At 45.4% G+C, this 15,835-nt stretch overlaps 1 protein-coding gene across 1 annotated transcript in view; it reads left to right on the top strand.

The window, feature by feature from the left end:
• Positions 1-15,835, top strand: part of MYO7B (myosin VIIB) — a 349,736-nt gene that overhangs the window by 308,929 nt on the left and 24,972 nt on the right. The window contains exons 43-44 of the mRNA XM_040348869.1: positions 8,541-8,647; positions 8,741-8,926. Of these exons, the coding sequence (XP_040204803.1) occupies positions 8,541-8,647; positions 8,741-8,926 (293 nt within the window). The remainder of the gene's footprint in view (positions 1-8,540; positions 8,648-8,740; positions 8,927-15,835) is intronic.

Here is a 15,835-nt window from a genome sequence, read left to right as displayed (position 1 = left end):
TGGGTTGTCTATTGTTCTTTCTAGTAGTGGATTAAATATCGTCTGTGTTATTATCCTGAGGTCCTCTCCCCTCTTCTCTGGTATTGACCTTATCCTTAAGTTTTGTCTCCGGCTTCTATTTTCCTGATCCTCCAATTTATAGAGAATATGTCTCTGTTGAAGTTGAATCTGATCCATCTGGGCTTTTAGTGTATTTGATTCCTGTTCTTGTTTCTCTATTTGTTCCTCAACTGTTTCTATTCTGGAGAGCATGTGACCGAAGTCTGTCCTTAAATTCTGTATTTCACTTTTTATCACGTTTTCCAATCTTAACAGCATCTCCGCCATTTCTCCCTTTGAGGGGGCCTGAGTGTCCGTGCTTCGTTCATCCATCCTGCTGCTTTCTAATACGCTTCCGGTGGGCCCCTCCTCTCTTAGTTCTATAGATGTTTCTCTGGACATATCACTCTGGGGTTTCTTATTTTCAACTTTTTTTGTTTTGTTCACTTGTTGTTGCTTTGTTGCACCCTGGGCTCCAGGGACACGCGGACTTTCCCCTCTAGTTACGAATGGCCTTATTGAGCTTGTTGCTGTTGTGTTGCTTGGAGTAGTTGGGGGTCCCCCTTTTGTTGATCTACTCGTCATTCTGCTCATATTAGTCTCCTTCTTTCTTATTCTCTTCCCCAGCTTGACCTCTTAATTCCCCAATTGATACAAAAACCCATATAAAGGGGGGGGACCTATATAGAGTGCTATGCTGGATTGTGCCAGAGGTCTACTTTGTAGGGATTCGCTATTTTGATTTTATTTTCTCCCCCTCTACCCCCCTTTTTTTTTTTTTTTTTTTTTTTTTTTTAGCTCTTAACCTACTAGTATTATTTCAGCAGTTCTGACAGTTAAGCGATGCTTATCAATATACCAATATACCCGCTCTTGATCAATTACAACAAATAGTATTTGTATATGCAGGGAATATGGGTAGACAGAGTTCCCCTATTTACCATTCGGTTATAATGCGTTAAAGAGGGGGGCAGGGTACCTCCCCAGATCTTTCCCTTTTCCTGCTGTTTAAGGTCCGGGGAATTTGGAAGATTCCGGAAAAAAAGATAAAGGTCCCACACCAGAGGTGCCTGAAAATTCCCCAAAAGATATGGGGCGTATAAGTTCCCCTCAATCAAATGCAAGGAAACAAAGTTAAATAAATAAATTATTTAGAGAATACGAATGTACAGGCTTCAAGCAGAACATGCAGGTAAAATTTTGAGTATAGAAGGTAGAAGGTATATGCCAGTTTTACCTATTTTGGGAAGTTCATATGTAAAATTAATAGTCCCCCCCCAATCGAGTAGTATAAGAAAGTGCTGTAACAATCAGTTATTCATAGTAACATCTCTTATCCACCTCTCTATATAACTTCGCTTAGCATGCACAGCTGGTTATCTCGGGGTTCCTGTTAGCTTCCTTTATTGGTCTTCTATTCTCTTGTGTTCAATTGTGATAAATTGTTCTACATCATATCATGCAATGCAGCTCTTAATTTAATTTCTCGGGGAAAGAAAACAAAGAATACCTCTCTCCTCTCCATGGATCTGCATTAAATTGCTGTTTTCAAATATTCCAATTTTTTCTTCACAATTTAATTGTTAGCATTGAATGTACCTCACTGTCTGGATCGGCTGAGAGGAGGGGTGCAGATGATATCCTTCCATCCAGGCTCAGCACACACGCTGTCTCGGCATACTCACTCTTGTGTTGGCTGGAGCCGTTGCAGTCGACAGGTGCCGTCCTCCCACTACTTACCCCACGTCCTGTATCTGTTTACCGGTGCTGCGGCGCGGCACGATACTTCACCGCCCGCAGCCCTTAGCGTCACAAGGAACGAGTGGGTCCGGTGGTTCAGTGGAGATCCGATGGGCTGCATGTGCGGCGTAAGGAAGTTGCTGTCTCCCCCTCTCGTCCGGCTCAGTCCGTCCCTCCTCCTCCTAGCGGTCCCATCGCTCTTCGCTCCCCCGCCCGTGAATGCATCGCGTCATCACGTCCTCACGTGGACGCGCATCCCCGGCGCCATGGTGAGTGCATCTTCTGATGCTTCTTTCGGCCGTTAGTTTTTGCAGGTGGCTGTTTAAAGTTGCACCTCCTCCGTTGAGGAGCTCTGCTTGTTTTGGGGTGAAGTTAAAATTGGTTTTACTGATACTGTTCCCACCCCTCGTTTTTGACACTGCTTGGGGACGTCCCACTTGTCAAGATTTAAAGTTGTAAAGGAAAAAAAAAATTTGCCTAAAATTAATGTCTGCAAGGTAGACAGACAGAATAGTGTAATGATTCTGTTAAAAAACGAGTAAATACCTATTAAATAGCTTCATCTATATCTAGTTTCTGTTCTCTCATTCACTTCCTGGTTTGCGGCGCTTGTTCATGTAAGAACTACATTTCCCAGTATGCATTGCGGCACGCCCAGTAATTCACACCTCCTTGAAGTCTCTAACACGTAGAGAGCGTCCTGCCGCACAGATGTAGTTCCCAGGATAGGGCGAGCACGTCACTGACCACCGCAGTAAAGCCTCCCTTTCACGGTGGTGAGTAACAAAGAGACAAGCAGGAAGTGAACAGAACAGAGAAGAAATAGAGCAACTTCTGAGCAAAAACGAACAATGAGGAAGTGAAAAGAGGAATGTCTGCAGGTAAAGGATGCTTATTATGAAAACAAAAATGTTCCTTTACAACCCCTTTAAGGAGCTGTTTTGTCCATGGACAATAAGAGAAAATAGGATTTTTTGTACTCGCCGTAAAATCCTTTTCTCTGAGTCCATGGACGAACACAGCTCCCACCCCTCCTTTTTAGGTTTGTACTGCTTTTTTACCAACTGAGGCTGCATGCTGCAGTGAGGAGGGTTATGTCTAGAGGGACCGCTCCCTTGGGCGGGGCTGTTCAACTCTGTTAATGTAACATGTACTGTATTTAATTATCTAACATGTTTCTGCCTAGTCCTCCCCTGTAAACAGGGAACATAACCCACTTGTCAAGATTACGGAGCTGTGTCCGTCCATGGACTCAGAGAAAAGGATTTTACGGTGAGTACAAAAAATCCTATTTTTTTTTTAATGTCATTCAAAACGATTGTGTGTGGTCTCCAGAGCATTTTTTGCAACGTTAAAAATGTGCATTAAAAATTTAGAACATGCTCTAAATTTTCACGTTGTGTTTCACGTTGTTGTTTTTAACGTCGTAAAAAATGGCCGTGTGTAGGCTTTAACGATGTGAAAACAACGTGCATGCTCAGAAGCAAGTTATGAGACGGGAGCGCTCGTTCTGGTAAAACTAGCGTTCATAATGGAGATAGCACATTCATCACGCTGTAACAGACTGAAAAGCGCCAATCGTCTCTCACCAAACTTTTAGTAACACGAAATCAGCAAAAGCAGCCCCAAGGGTGGCGCCATCCGAATGGAACTTCCCCTTTATAGTGCCGTCGTACGTGTTGTACGTCACTGCGCTTTGCTAGAGCATTTTTTTTTCATGATCGTGTGTAGGCAAGGCAGGCTTAACCGCTTCCAGACCTCCGCATGTACATATACGTCGGCAGAATGACACGTACAGGCACATTGGCGTACCTGTACGTCCCTGCCTAGACGTGGGTCGGGGGTCCAATCGGGACCCCCCCGCTACATGCGGCGGTCGGATTCCTACGGGGAGCGATCCGGGACGACGGCGCGGCTATTCGTTTATAGCCGCTCCGTCGCGATCGCTCCCCGGAGCTGAAGAACGGGGAGAGCCGTATGTAAACATGGCTTCCCCGTGCTTCACTGTGGCGGCGCATCGATCGAGTGATCCCTTTTATAGGGAGACTCGATGGATGATGTCAGTCCTACAGCCACACCCCCCTACAGTTGTAAACACACACTAGGTGAACCCTAACTTCTACAGCGCCCCCTGTGGTTAACTCCCAAACTGCAACTGTCATTTTCACAATAAACAATGCAATTTAAATGCATTTTTTGCTGTGAAAATGACAATAGTCCCAAAAATGTGTCAAAATTGTCCGAAGTGTCTGCCATAATGTCGCAGTCACGGAAAAAAAAAACGCTGATCGCCGCCATTAGTAGTAAAAAAAATAAAAATAATAAAAATGCAATAAAACTATCCCCTATTTTGTAAACGCTATAAATTTTGCGCAAACCAATCGATAAACGCTTATTGCGATTTTTTTTACCAAAAATAGTTAGAAGAATACGTATCGGCCTAAACTGAGAATTTTTTTTTATATATATATATGTTTTTGGGGGATATTTATTATAGCAAAAAGTAAAAAATATTGAATTCTTTTCAAAATTGTCGCTCTATTTTTGTTTATAGCGCAAAAAATAAAAACCGCAGAGGTGATCAAATACCACCAAAAGAAAGCTCTATTTGTGGGGAAAAAAGGACACCAATTTTGTTAGGGAGCCACGTCGCACGACCGCGCATTTGTCTGTTAAAGCGACGCAGTGCCGAATTGTAAAAACCCCTTGGGTCATTTAGCAGCATATTGGTCCGGTCCTTAAGTGGTTAACAATAGACGGGTTGAAAAAAAGTCATTTTTTTCTAGACCATTAAAAATGGTCGTGTGTACACGGCATAAGCCCCAATTTACACCTGAGCATTTTCAGCATTTTTGTTCCTCTACTCACTACACTTTTGTGCCTAAAAAGTCTAATTCCCAAGGGAAAATCTATGTTTACATTAAATTAAGGGATGTCGGCCTTTCAATGGCAGATACAATCCACCTCCAATTTTTTTATATCAACTCACTACACAGAATCATATTCTTTCTAATTTGTGCCTGTTCACATTTGTACACTCAGTCACCCTATGTACAAAAAAGTACATGTGCTTTTTTTTTTTGCGTAGTCAGGCATTTTTGGCTCCGTAGCATTCAATAGGAATGCCCGTAAATGTTAGTTTTCATGCCTTTTTACGCCTGAAGAATTCCTCTCCTGCAATCAAACTGCTTTCCTCCCATTGCCCAGCCCAGGAATCAAACTTCTGAAGATTGATACACATGGAAAAAATGTCTATAATATGTCTATATGATGCCTGAAATACATCAGAAAAAAACCTTCAAAATCATCAGGATCACACCCTGCTTACACTCTGTGGGACAGATTCTCAAAGGCGTTACGACGGCGCAACACCATTAGCGCCGTCGTAACACCTCATCTGGCCCCGGGTATCTATGCTACTGATTCTCAGAATCAGTTTCGCATAGGTACCCATTAGATCTGACAAGCGTAAGGCTGTTACGCTGTCAGATCTTAAAAGTAATTTTTTTTCCCGCCGCTAGGTGTCGCATCGTCGCTTTTCCCCGTCGTCTATGCAAATGAGGTAAGTACGGCGATTCCCGAACATACGCGAGGTCGACGCAGCAAATTAACGTCGTTTGCGTAGCGTACCCGACACGTAAGGTTGCCCCTGCTAATTAGCAGGCGCAACCAATGTTAACTATGGCCGTCGTTCCCGCGTCGAATTGAATAAAAATTACGTCGTTTGCGTAAGACGTCCGTGAATGGCGCTGGACGCCATTTACGTATACATCTAGGCAAATGACGTCGGGGCGACGTCATTTAGCGCAATGCACGTCGGGTAATTTACCCGACGGAGCATGCGCAGTACGCTCGGCGCGGGAGCGCGCCTAATTTAAATGGTGCCCGCCCCATTTGAATTGGGCGGGCTTGCGCCGAGCAATCTAACGCTACACCGCCGCAAGTTTACAGGTAAGTGTTCTGAGAATCAGGATGTAAACCTGTAGACCTGCGGCGGTGTAACGTAGAGCTCATATATTACGCTGCCCAGGAGCAGCGCGAATGTATGAGAATCTGGGCCTGTGAATGCAAGCAAAGTGACTAGAGTTCAAAAATGTTTATCGCACTAAAGTCAGTTCAACAAAATCAATAGGTCCAACTGATGCATTGTGGGGGCCAAAATATTCCCCATCCCTTTCCTCCCATCAGGGCCTCTATTGTATGCAGGATCGCTACTTGGTGGAATCAGTTGGATGATGTAATTGTTGTACCTAAAATCACAGGAACACTAGCACTTCCCTGATGCTGTCCTGTGAATTCAAGTACCAAAATGTTATTAGCCATCCAGTAGCCATTCTGCATACAACACAAGCTCTATTGAAATCAGCAGCTTTGGGCCCCTGAAACACTTTGGCTGTATCTTGTTAAAACTACTTTATTGGAATATATATTTTTTTACATTAACCTCTTGGCATGGTGTTCCTGTTATTTGCCCTTCCTTCAACTCCATTCTGAAGTTGCATTGAAAGCCCTTCTTAAATTGTTTCTAAACCCAGGACCCTGCTTTCACTATATTTGTGTCATCTACACAGAAAAGGGAAATGCAATTCTTTTAGTAAATAAAAAACTGCTAAATACCTTTTCTCATCAGCAGTAAATAGTCTTATGACTTCTATCAATGTCTGGTTAAAGCTTTTAGGAGGAGTTTTCATTCTACTCTGGCTGTCTCAGGAGGCTGCAGGGCCCTTGACAATCTGTCTGGACAATATTGATTTGCCCTGTGCTGATCATATGCACCCTGCCAAAAAAGAAATAAACTCTCTAGCAATGCATGCCAAACTGAGCATGTGCAGCGTGTCCTCAAGGCTCTATTCTATCAGGAGATGGATTGGGGACTCTGGAAGAAGGGAGGATCAGAGGAGACAGGGTCAAACAGCCTTTTTACACAATGCAGAGGATTAACCCATCCCACAGTGTGTATAACAAGCATTCTTTACTGCATATACAGACTGTTTATGTTACTGGGTTTAGTAACACTTTAACAGCTACCTGCCCAAGGTTAAAACGCTGTAGTTAGTTCCCCAGCTCTACATTACCTGTGAAGATAGAACCACCCTGAGGGTGTCAACTCTCCATCTCCTCAAATGATTTCACGTACTCCCAGCACCTAGTAGTGCATAGCAGTATCATATAACTGAAGCTGTTTATTTTCTGCTTACCTACTGGACTGTTATTGTGGAAGCTGGGAGACAGTGTGTAAGGCAAGCAGTGGACAGGGAAATAGCTGTCAGATTTCAGGTGACCACTGACCCCTGCCACTCAAGCTGAAGTGCCAAGCTTAGACAAATTAACCCCCTTGGCGGTATTCCCGAGTCTAGCTCGGGGTAAGATCTCAATACCAAAAGCGGTATCCCCGAGCCAGACTCGGGGCCGCTTTGCAGCATCCACAGGCACAAGTTACGTACCTTGTCCCTGGATCCTGCGATGCATCCCCGCTGTGTGAGCGAGCGGCGTCCTCGCTCGATTCACACAGTGCCTGTGTGCCGCCGATCTCCGTTCCCTGCGACGCTACGACGCACGGGGCGGAGAACGGCGCCAAATTCAAAAAAGTAAATAAACACATTACATACAGTATACTGTAATCTTACAGATTACAGTACTGTATGTAAAAAATACACACACCCTTTGTCCCTAGTGGTCTGCCCAGTGTTCTGCATGTACTTTTATAAAATAAAAACTGTTCTTTCTGCCTGCAAACTGTAGATTGTCCATAGCAACCAAAAGTGTCCCTTTATGTCAAAAGTGATTTTAGAGCAGCTAGAAAACAGCAATAATAAATGATAATCACTTGCAGAATTGAGCGATAGCAATTTGTGGGGAAATTCGTCATAAAAAATAAAAGTAATGACAGCGAAAATTCTGCAACTGAACACATTTCGGTGTTTTTGATTTGATTACATTATTGAATCATTTTTTATTATAATTACATTATTATTTGTTATAATTATTTATAGTTATTTATTATATTATAATTTATGATTTTGTTTTTCAAACTTTATCATACCCGGGATGTCTACTAGACTCTTGTTTGGACAGATTTAAGTGAGTTATTCCTAAGAATTGCAGGCCTACAGTATAAAACGCCAAATTTCCATACAAAATAATTGTACCACTTTTGGTACAAAATTACAGATATAATCATACCGCCAATGAGGTTAATGGTAACTAAGGGAGTAATAATAAGCATTCGTAAGTTATAATATTTTTAGACTGAAAATTGGGATTCCTGCATATACCCAGTTATTAGTGGATAACTGATATGTTTTCATTGTTTTGACTTCATGTAAAGGTATGTAAAATGTCAGGTGTGAACCTATGCCATCTTCTTTATCTGTGCAATATAAGCTCATGGCTTATCAGCACTTCTGAAAGTCATGTATTGACAAAATAAGATGGTTTTACTGGTTAGGAAATCATTTATATTGGATGTGTTATTAGCTGTCACTGGAGCACATGCAGTGCTCAAGAGTGAGCATCTAAAGCCTGGTATACTCTTTAATTTTTCCTGTAGAACCGGCCAATACTGGCCCATGTTTGGCCCATGTGTACCAGGCTTAAGATGTGTTGGTAAGTGTATTATGTAACCTGTGCCTGTTTTAACATGTTATATAAAAAAAAGGAATGCTATACAAGCATTTCAGGTGATAATGTCCCTCAGTCTAAATGGTCTCTGTAATTTCTGAAATTAGGAAAATTAATTAACAGCATCATGTCTTACCTAGGGGCGCCTACATTTTCCAGTTTTCAGCTGTATTTTATGCGGAAGTTGTGGGTCAATGCCAACCCAGGAAAGGATATTAAAGCTGATTGCATATTTCACTATCATCAGGTTAGTAATACCAACAGCAAAGTCTGAGCTGGGCTGTTGTAATTAAGAGAAAACTAAAATAACTTTGATTTTCTAACAACATTTTATATTCAGGAGCTTCCAAAATATTTGCGTGGATACCACCGCTGCTCTGTAGAGGATGCTGCAAATCTAGCTGGCCTGATATACAAAGTACAACACAACAATGACCGAACCCAGCTTGCAAATCTAAATAAGATCCAGCGAGATTTAGTTCCAGAGTGGCTGCTGCGCCTTGGTACACCAGAAGAGTGGAAGAGGGTCTGTAAAGTATTTTTTCTGCAATTTTACACACTGCTATTAAATGATTCCTGTTGTATCAAAGGTTTTGCTATGATTTATTTTATTTTATTAAGGCTGTCATCAATGTGGTGGGGAAAAAAGAGAGAACAGAGGGCGCACCGACCTAGTGTGATACTGATAAGATTTTAATAAAAAATGTTAAAATAAATCATCATACTCACAAAGGGAGTATAAAATCAGGCCTTGAAAGACAATGCAGCAAAAGTCCAACACCATCGGAAAAAAACACGATATTTACTTCAATCAATGACCGTTGTTAGGGCTGACGCGTTTCGGGGGCGAACCCCTTTCCTCAGAGCTTGGTGGTCTGCAGTGTTCAATGTGGTGGGCCAGAAGTGAAGCACAGAAGGTGTGAGGGGGGTGTACCAGACATTATTAAAACTGCAGCTAGTTTCTGTTTATATATCAGATTTCACCAACTATCAAGCCTTCTGCTGAACATTCTAGGGTATCGGAGCCAATAGTCAGACACTTGGTAGTGTCTTTTATTTAAAAAGAAGGGGGCAGATCCACAAAGCACTTACGCCGGCGAGATGCACGGCGTACGTGTATATATATGCCAGTGTAACTATGCGCCGTATCCACAAAACTAGATGCGCCTGAAAATCTGCTTTTTCCAACCGACGTAACTTTTCTGCGCCGGCGCATATATACGCTGGACGCACCATTGATTTGCTATTCAAGTATGAAAATGAGGGAGATACGGTGATCCACGAACGTACGTGCGCCCGATGCGCGCCGCGCATAGGTTGTACGTCCGGCCTAAAGTTACCCCTCATAAAGCAGGGGTAAGTCAGCAGCAGACATGCACAGGTCAGCTGGAGAGCAGCTTCAGCAGCACCGTTAGGGACGAGCTGAGCATCCACACTTGCAGGACAGCAATCTGTATGCCAACATGCCAGGGGCATCCATGGTCACAGCTATACTACTGGCTTCACAGGCGCGTAGGAGGAGGGCACGAGAGCAGATATACCGACCGCGCCTAAACGTCTTTGGCATGGGGGATTCGGAGGTGTATCGCATCTTCAGATTCAGCCCTGATGCCATCCTGGAATTAACCACAACCCTGAAAGATGACATCACCAGCCAGACACACCGCTCACAAGCAGTGGAGCCACTGGTCAAGGTACTGGCAACACTGCATTTCCTTGCCAGTGGCTCGTTTCAGCGTACAAGTGGAGTTGTGGCTGGGATGGCACAATCCTCCATTGGCAGATGTGTGCACCAGATTGGCCCCACAATCCTCAGACGCATGGCCCACCACATTGTCAGACCCACCCAGGAGCATCTGCGGCAGAAGGCAATGCGTGATTTCTACAGTATTGCAAGATTCCCACGCACTGCGTGGGCCATTGATTGCACACATGTGGCACTACGCCCCCCCCGTGACACAGAGCACATATACCGCAATCGTAAGCATTGGCATTCCATCAACGTACACGTGATAGCCAATGCCTCATATGGCACGTCTGTGCCAAACACCCAGGGTCCAGCCACGACAGCTACATATTCCGTCAAAGCACCATCCCAACAGAATTTGAACAGAACGTGTACGGGTACAGCTGGCTGGTTGGTGAGTGACATGGGTGTCAGGCATGTCTGTCCGACCCCATGATGCAGACATCACGAGAGCCACATGCACGACTAACATCCTCCTGTCTTTTCCCTTCCAGGTGACTCTGCATATGCACTTGGACCCTATCTCATGACTCCATTCCGGAATCCTGAAACCCCAGGAGAGAGAAGATACAATGATGCACACACACATACCCCCAGTGGTGGAACGCACCTTTGGCCTCCTGAAGTCCCGTTTCCGATGCCTGGATAAGTCGGGGGGTACCCTGTTGTATTCTTTTTGTGCCAGATCATCGGTGCATGTTGCATGCTGCACAACTTCGCCGTGAGAAAGGGCCTGGAGATTGACATACGTAATGACCTGACCCCCGAACCAGACATCCCCCCCTAACCGAGGCTACCCCGTCTGCTGAGGGAAGAGCAGTCAGGAGATGCCTCACAGTAGGCATCTTTGCACGTTAAACACACACATTCATCATGGCACAAGGAGAATGCACGCATGCACACCACTGTGGTCCCTAGCACACACCCCACATCCTCATCACATTGGATTAGCCCAAGTCCACAATGCAGGACTTGGGAGCAGCAACGCCCCGTCAAGGCTCCAATTATGTTGCTGTCCATTCATACCACATTCACACGGTCCTGGGGATCACTTCTCCCTGGTCCTGGGGATCATTTCACCCCGACGACCGAGGGTGACACCCCTTTTCCGTCAGGAATGTCACCCCCACATTCAAATACCAGTCACACTGTAGCCTGCACTACTGACCGTGTGCTTGGGCTATAAAACATAAAAAACTCATAACCCGAGTAAAAAAATAGAAACATAAAAAACTCATAACCTGAGTCTAAAAAAAGAAACACCCAAAAAATCGTCAACGGCGCTTACGTGCCCGACGCCTGCCACGACCCCGGCTCCTCATGGGAGACTCATGGGGGGGGGAAATCAGGAGGAGGAGGAGAATCCCCTGGTCTCTCCACAACTGGCAGCCTGCCCTCCAACGCCAGGGCGATGCGGGTGAGGACCGCATTTGTGTCCGCCTGCAGCAGCCTGGACTGCCTCCCCTCCGCCTGGATGGCTGCAGTGTTGTCCCTGACAACCTCTGCCAGGGCGTGGACCTCATCCACAAGGCCTGCTGTGGTGGCCTGCAGATCCCCCAGCCAGGTGACCACAGCAGCCGTATTAGCGCCAATGTTCTGGACAGCTTCTGACATAGTGGGAAGGAGGCCATGCTGACTGCCATGCGTTCCACATGCATGGCAACCTCACCCAGATGGCGGGTCTGGCAGGCCTGGTCCCTCCTGAGGCGTTCCGAGAGAACATCAGAGACCCCCCTAGTCTTCCTGGACACCTTCCTGTGGCCAGAAGAGGCTTGGGGCTGTGGAGAAGGGGAGACCCTTGAGGAAGCCCTGTTGGGGGAGGACTGGGAGGGGCTACCCCTGATGGAGGGCTGACTGGTCTCAGCCACAGGGGGAGACTCCTCTAAATTTAGCCTGACCTCGTTCCCACTGGTCACCGGCTCCTCCTCAACCACCTCCTAAAGGAGAGGTGTGGCCACTCCCTTCCACTGATGACTCCTGGCTTGCCAGGGGGTCTGACTCGGACTGTTGTCCGGGGGATGGTGTGGACTGGCCACCAGCATCAGATGGCCCAGCACCCTCCTGCACATCTGTGGATGACACAAAACATTCACATGTTGGAGGATCCACACACTTGTCACATGTTCCCTTCCACCCCCACACATGCTACACACCAGATAGGAGATAAAACACACTTACCTGTCCTCAAGGCATCCTCAACGGAGTCAAAGCCCTCAACTCCCTCCACTTGATGCCTGTGGAGGCACTGGGCAACCACCTGCTCCTCAGGAGTCAACGTCAGGGTAGTTGCTGGTCCCCCTCCAGTGCCCCTGGCATGAGTCCTCATCTTGGCCAGCTTAACTTTCACCAGGCGACGCAAATCATTTATTTTTTTAAGAATGTCATTTGGGGTCCTGACCTCGTTTCCCAAAGCATTCACATCTGTGGCAATCTGCGCCAGGATCTCCGTCCTCCTGGCCTTGGTGGTGTTGGCACTCTCGGCACCATGGAGAAAAATATCATACTGGGCCATGGCCCTGATAATCACCGTCTTCTCCTGTGGGGAATAATTCAACTTCCTCTGCTTCTCAGCTGCTGGAGCAGACATGGCTCAAAAACAAACAGCAGCAAAGAAACCAGCAAAAGTACCTTGCTTCAGGGGGGGAAACAAGCGGATGTACTTTTGCACTGAACGGGCGCATGTCTGGGCGTATTTATGCCCTGGGCGTATCTCACTGATTACGCCGGGCCTAGTTCTGAGCATGCGCAGAGAGGCGCAGAACATAGTCAGCGTTGCGGTGCATGCGCCATTCGTTCGCCCCTTCATTTGCATGGGGTCACGGCTCATTTCAATGGAACACGCCCACTTCCTTCCTACTTTGAATTACGCCGGCTTACGCCTAGGAATTTACAGCGTGCCGGCGCAACGTTGGGCGCAAATACTCTGAGGATACGGTACTTGCCTCTCTAAGTTGAGACGGCGTAGCGGAAATAAGATGTGTTACGCTGGCCTATATATGCGCCGATGTACGTGGATCTGCCCCAATGTATTTTGGATAGCAGGACTATGTTAGCATTTCTAATTATATTGAGGCCAGTTACCTCATTGTGGAGATTTTCCATACTTCCACTTGCATGGCTCGCAGACATGGGAAAACAGAAAGAACCCCAAGGGATAGTGCGGGCAGGAAGCCAAAACAGGATACCGTGAAAGAGTACAAAAAATATGTAAAAGTATAGATTTTATTTGATTATAAAACAGATAAATATTTAAAAGCAATTGTGGAACAGCATAATTCAAAATATAGGTACAGCTACTCAATTGCCGCAATTCACAATTGTACTGATAGACATAAGTCAAAAAACAGATTGTGATTGCAGTACCAACTCTACATGTTTCGGATCAGCATAAAAGGCATACAATTCCTGTTATGATGGGTACAATTCCTTCTTCAGGAGTTGAGCGTGAACTGGCTGTTATATTTAAATTGTATATTCCAACGGCATACAGGATACACAGCGTTATTGCAAATGGATGTGATCACATATCAAAAAATTTGAGGAGCCAGAAAAATAGTGGCTTGTAATAGTTTTTCATTGAGCCTCAGAACGGGGTAAGAATACCTGGTGGTTTATTCCACTGACATAATTTCTGGGCTCTTTAAATTGCAATTACTGGCTTTATATTAGGATTCTAAAGATCTGCGTTCTAAGTTTCCTGCCAGAGAATGTGAAGCAGCAAGTCAGAGCTCACGGGAGCCAAAACAGCAAGGGGGGGCAGGAACCCAGATAAGATGTCTCTAACAGAGAGGTGTCATCCAAAAGACTATTCGTTGGAATATACAATTTAAATATAACAGCCAGCTCACGTTCAACTCCTGAAGAAGGAATTGTAGCCATCGTAACAGGAATTGTATGCCTTTTATGCTGATCTGAAACATGTAGAGTTGGTACTGCAATCACGATCTGTTTTTTGACTTATGTCTATCTTTATAATTGTGAATTGTGGCAATTGAGTAGCTGTACCTATATTTTGAATTATGCTGTTCCACAATTGCTTTTAAATATTTATCTGTTTTATAATCAAATAAAATCTATACTTTTACATATTTTTTGTCACAATATCCTGTTTTGGCTTCCTGCCCGCACTATCCCTTGGGGTTCTTTCTGTTTTCTCAAATTAGTTTGGGATGTGGCAGCAAGTCTCAGGATTAACCGAAGCTCAATCTAGTTTCTCTTTCATAATTGGCTCACAGACATGGGGGAGTGGTTGTCACCAGAATAGATAGGCACAGACAGTAATACAAATATAGACAGTCTTGACAAGAATTGAGGGTATATACGTACTAGAAGCATGCCCAAATGGAAATTGTATTGTGCCTATCGATGAAGCTTTACTCATCACAATCCTGACATAATGGATCTTCTTTGTCCACATAAAACCTGGAAAACTTTACATTTCGCATCAGTCACCCACTTCTCCCAAAAATCTGTGTGGTTACAGATTTTTTTTAGATATCCACAACACACAGTATATCTCCCATAGTGCCAAGTGAAATCAATTTTTCTTTATCGTTACATCACGGGACACAGAGCGGCATTCATTACTATATGGGTTATATGGAGTACCTTCAGGTGATGGACACTGGCAATCTCAAACAGGAAATGCCCCTCCCTATATAACCCCCTCCCATAGGAGGAGTACCTCAGTTTTTACGCCAGTGTCTTAGGTGTTGGTCATGGTTTAGCTTGCCTCCGCATCCTTGGGATTAGGTGAGCTAACCGGTTCTGTCCAAAGGCCTCAGCGCTAAAGTGGTCAGTAACCGGGCCCCAAACCCTTGGGGTATAGCCCATAATGCTTTTCTTTTTAGAGAGCTGGACCCTGGGCCCAGAACTTAGAAACCTTTGGGGGCCTAATGTTTCTGTTGCCAGGGTGCTATATGGGCCCAGGACAGTGGATCCTTCATAGGAACCCAGGGCCTGAAGGTCTAGACATCCCCACGGAGATGGGGGAAGATTGGGCCTCTTGCTTGGCAAAGTCCTGCGGCATGGAGCAGGTAAGTGAGGGGAAAACTTGCGGAACTTGGTTCTTAGCAGGTTTTTTCTGGGGGGTCACAGGGGACATGCCTAAAGTTATGCGCTGCATCTGGCAAACTAGTCACATATCTTAATGATAGGATGGCTCTATGTGTATTATTCCCCATAAGAAGTGACCTCCCTTGTAGTGTTGGAAAAGCATTGAGTGGGGCCTGTGTGATATAATGTGTATGTGTGTGTCAGAGAGCTGTGCTTACCTGCAAGCCTCCAGGCGATGCTCCATCAGTCTTCCTCCTCAGAGCCTGCAAAGCAGGCAAAACGCTGACCTCCTCGTGGTTCCAGGATGGAGCAGAGAGGCTCCCTTCCCCCCAACCCCCCCCCCCCCCCCTGTCGGCGGGCGCGCGCGCGCGTCCCCGTGTTATAGGCGCAATTCGCGCCGTTTAGCTGAGGGGGGAAGGGCGGGTCAGTGGCTTAAGGAAGGGGCGGCCCTTCCTTTTTCGTTCCAACAGCTCATTCTAACATTGGAACTGAGGAGGAAAAGACCAGAGCGGCAGCACGGGGCGCCGAGGACACACAGTGGCCAGAAAGGATATTGCAGTCTTCAGAAGACTGTTTTCAAGCCTAGAAATAGGCTGTTTCTTTTCCATCTCATAGTTTTTCTTTGCAATACTA

The sequence above is a fragment of the Rana temporaria genome, chromosome 4, assembly GCF_905171775.1.
Source record: "Rana temporaria chromosome 4, aRanTem1.1, whole genome shotgun sequence".
Lineage (NCBI taxonomy): Eukaryota > Metazoa > Chordata > Amphibia > Anura > Ranidae > Rana > Rana temporaria.
The sequence above is the reverse complement of the archived record's forward strand: the minus strand, read 5'-3'. Positions and strand labels throughout refer to the sequence as shown.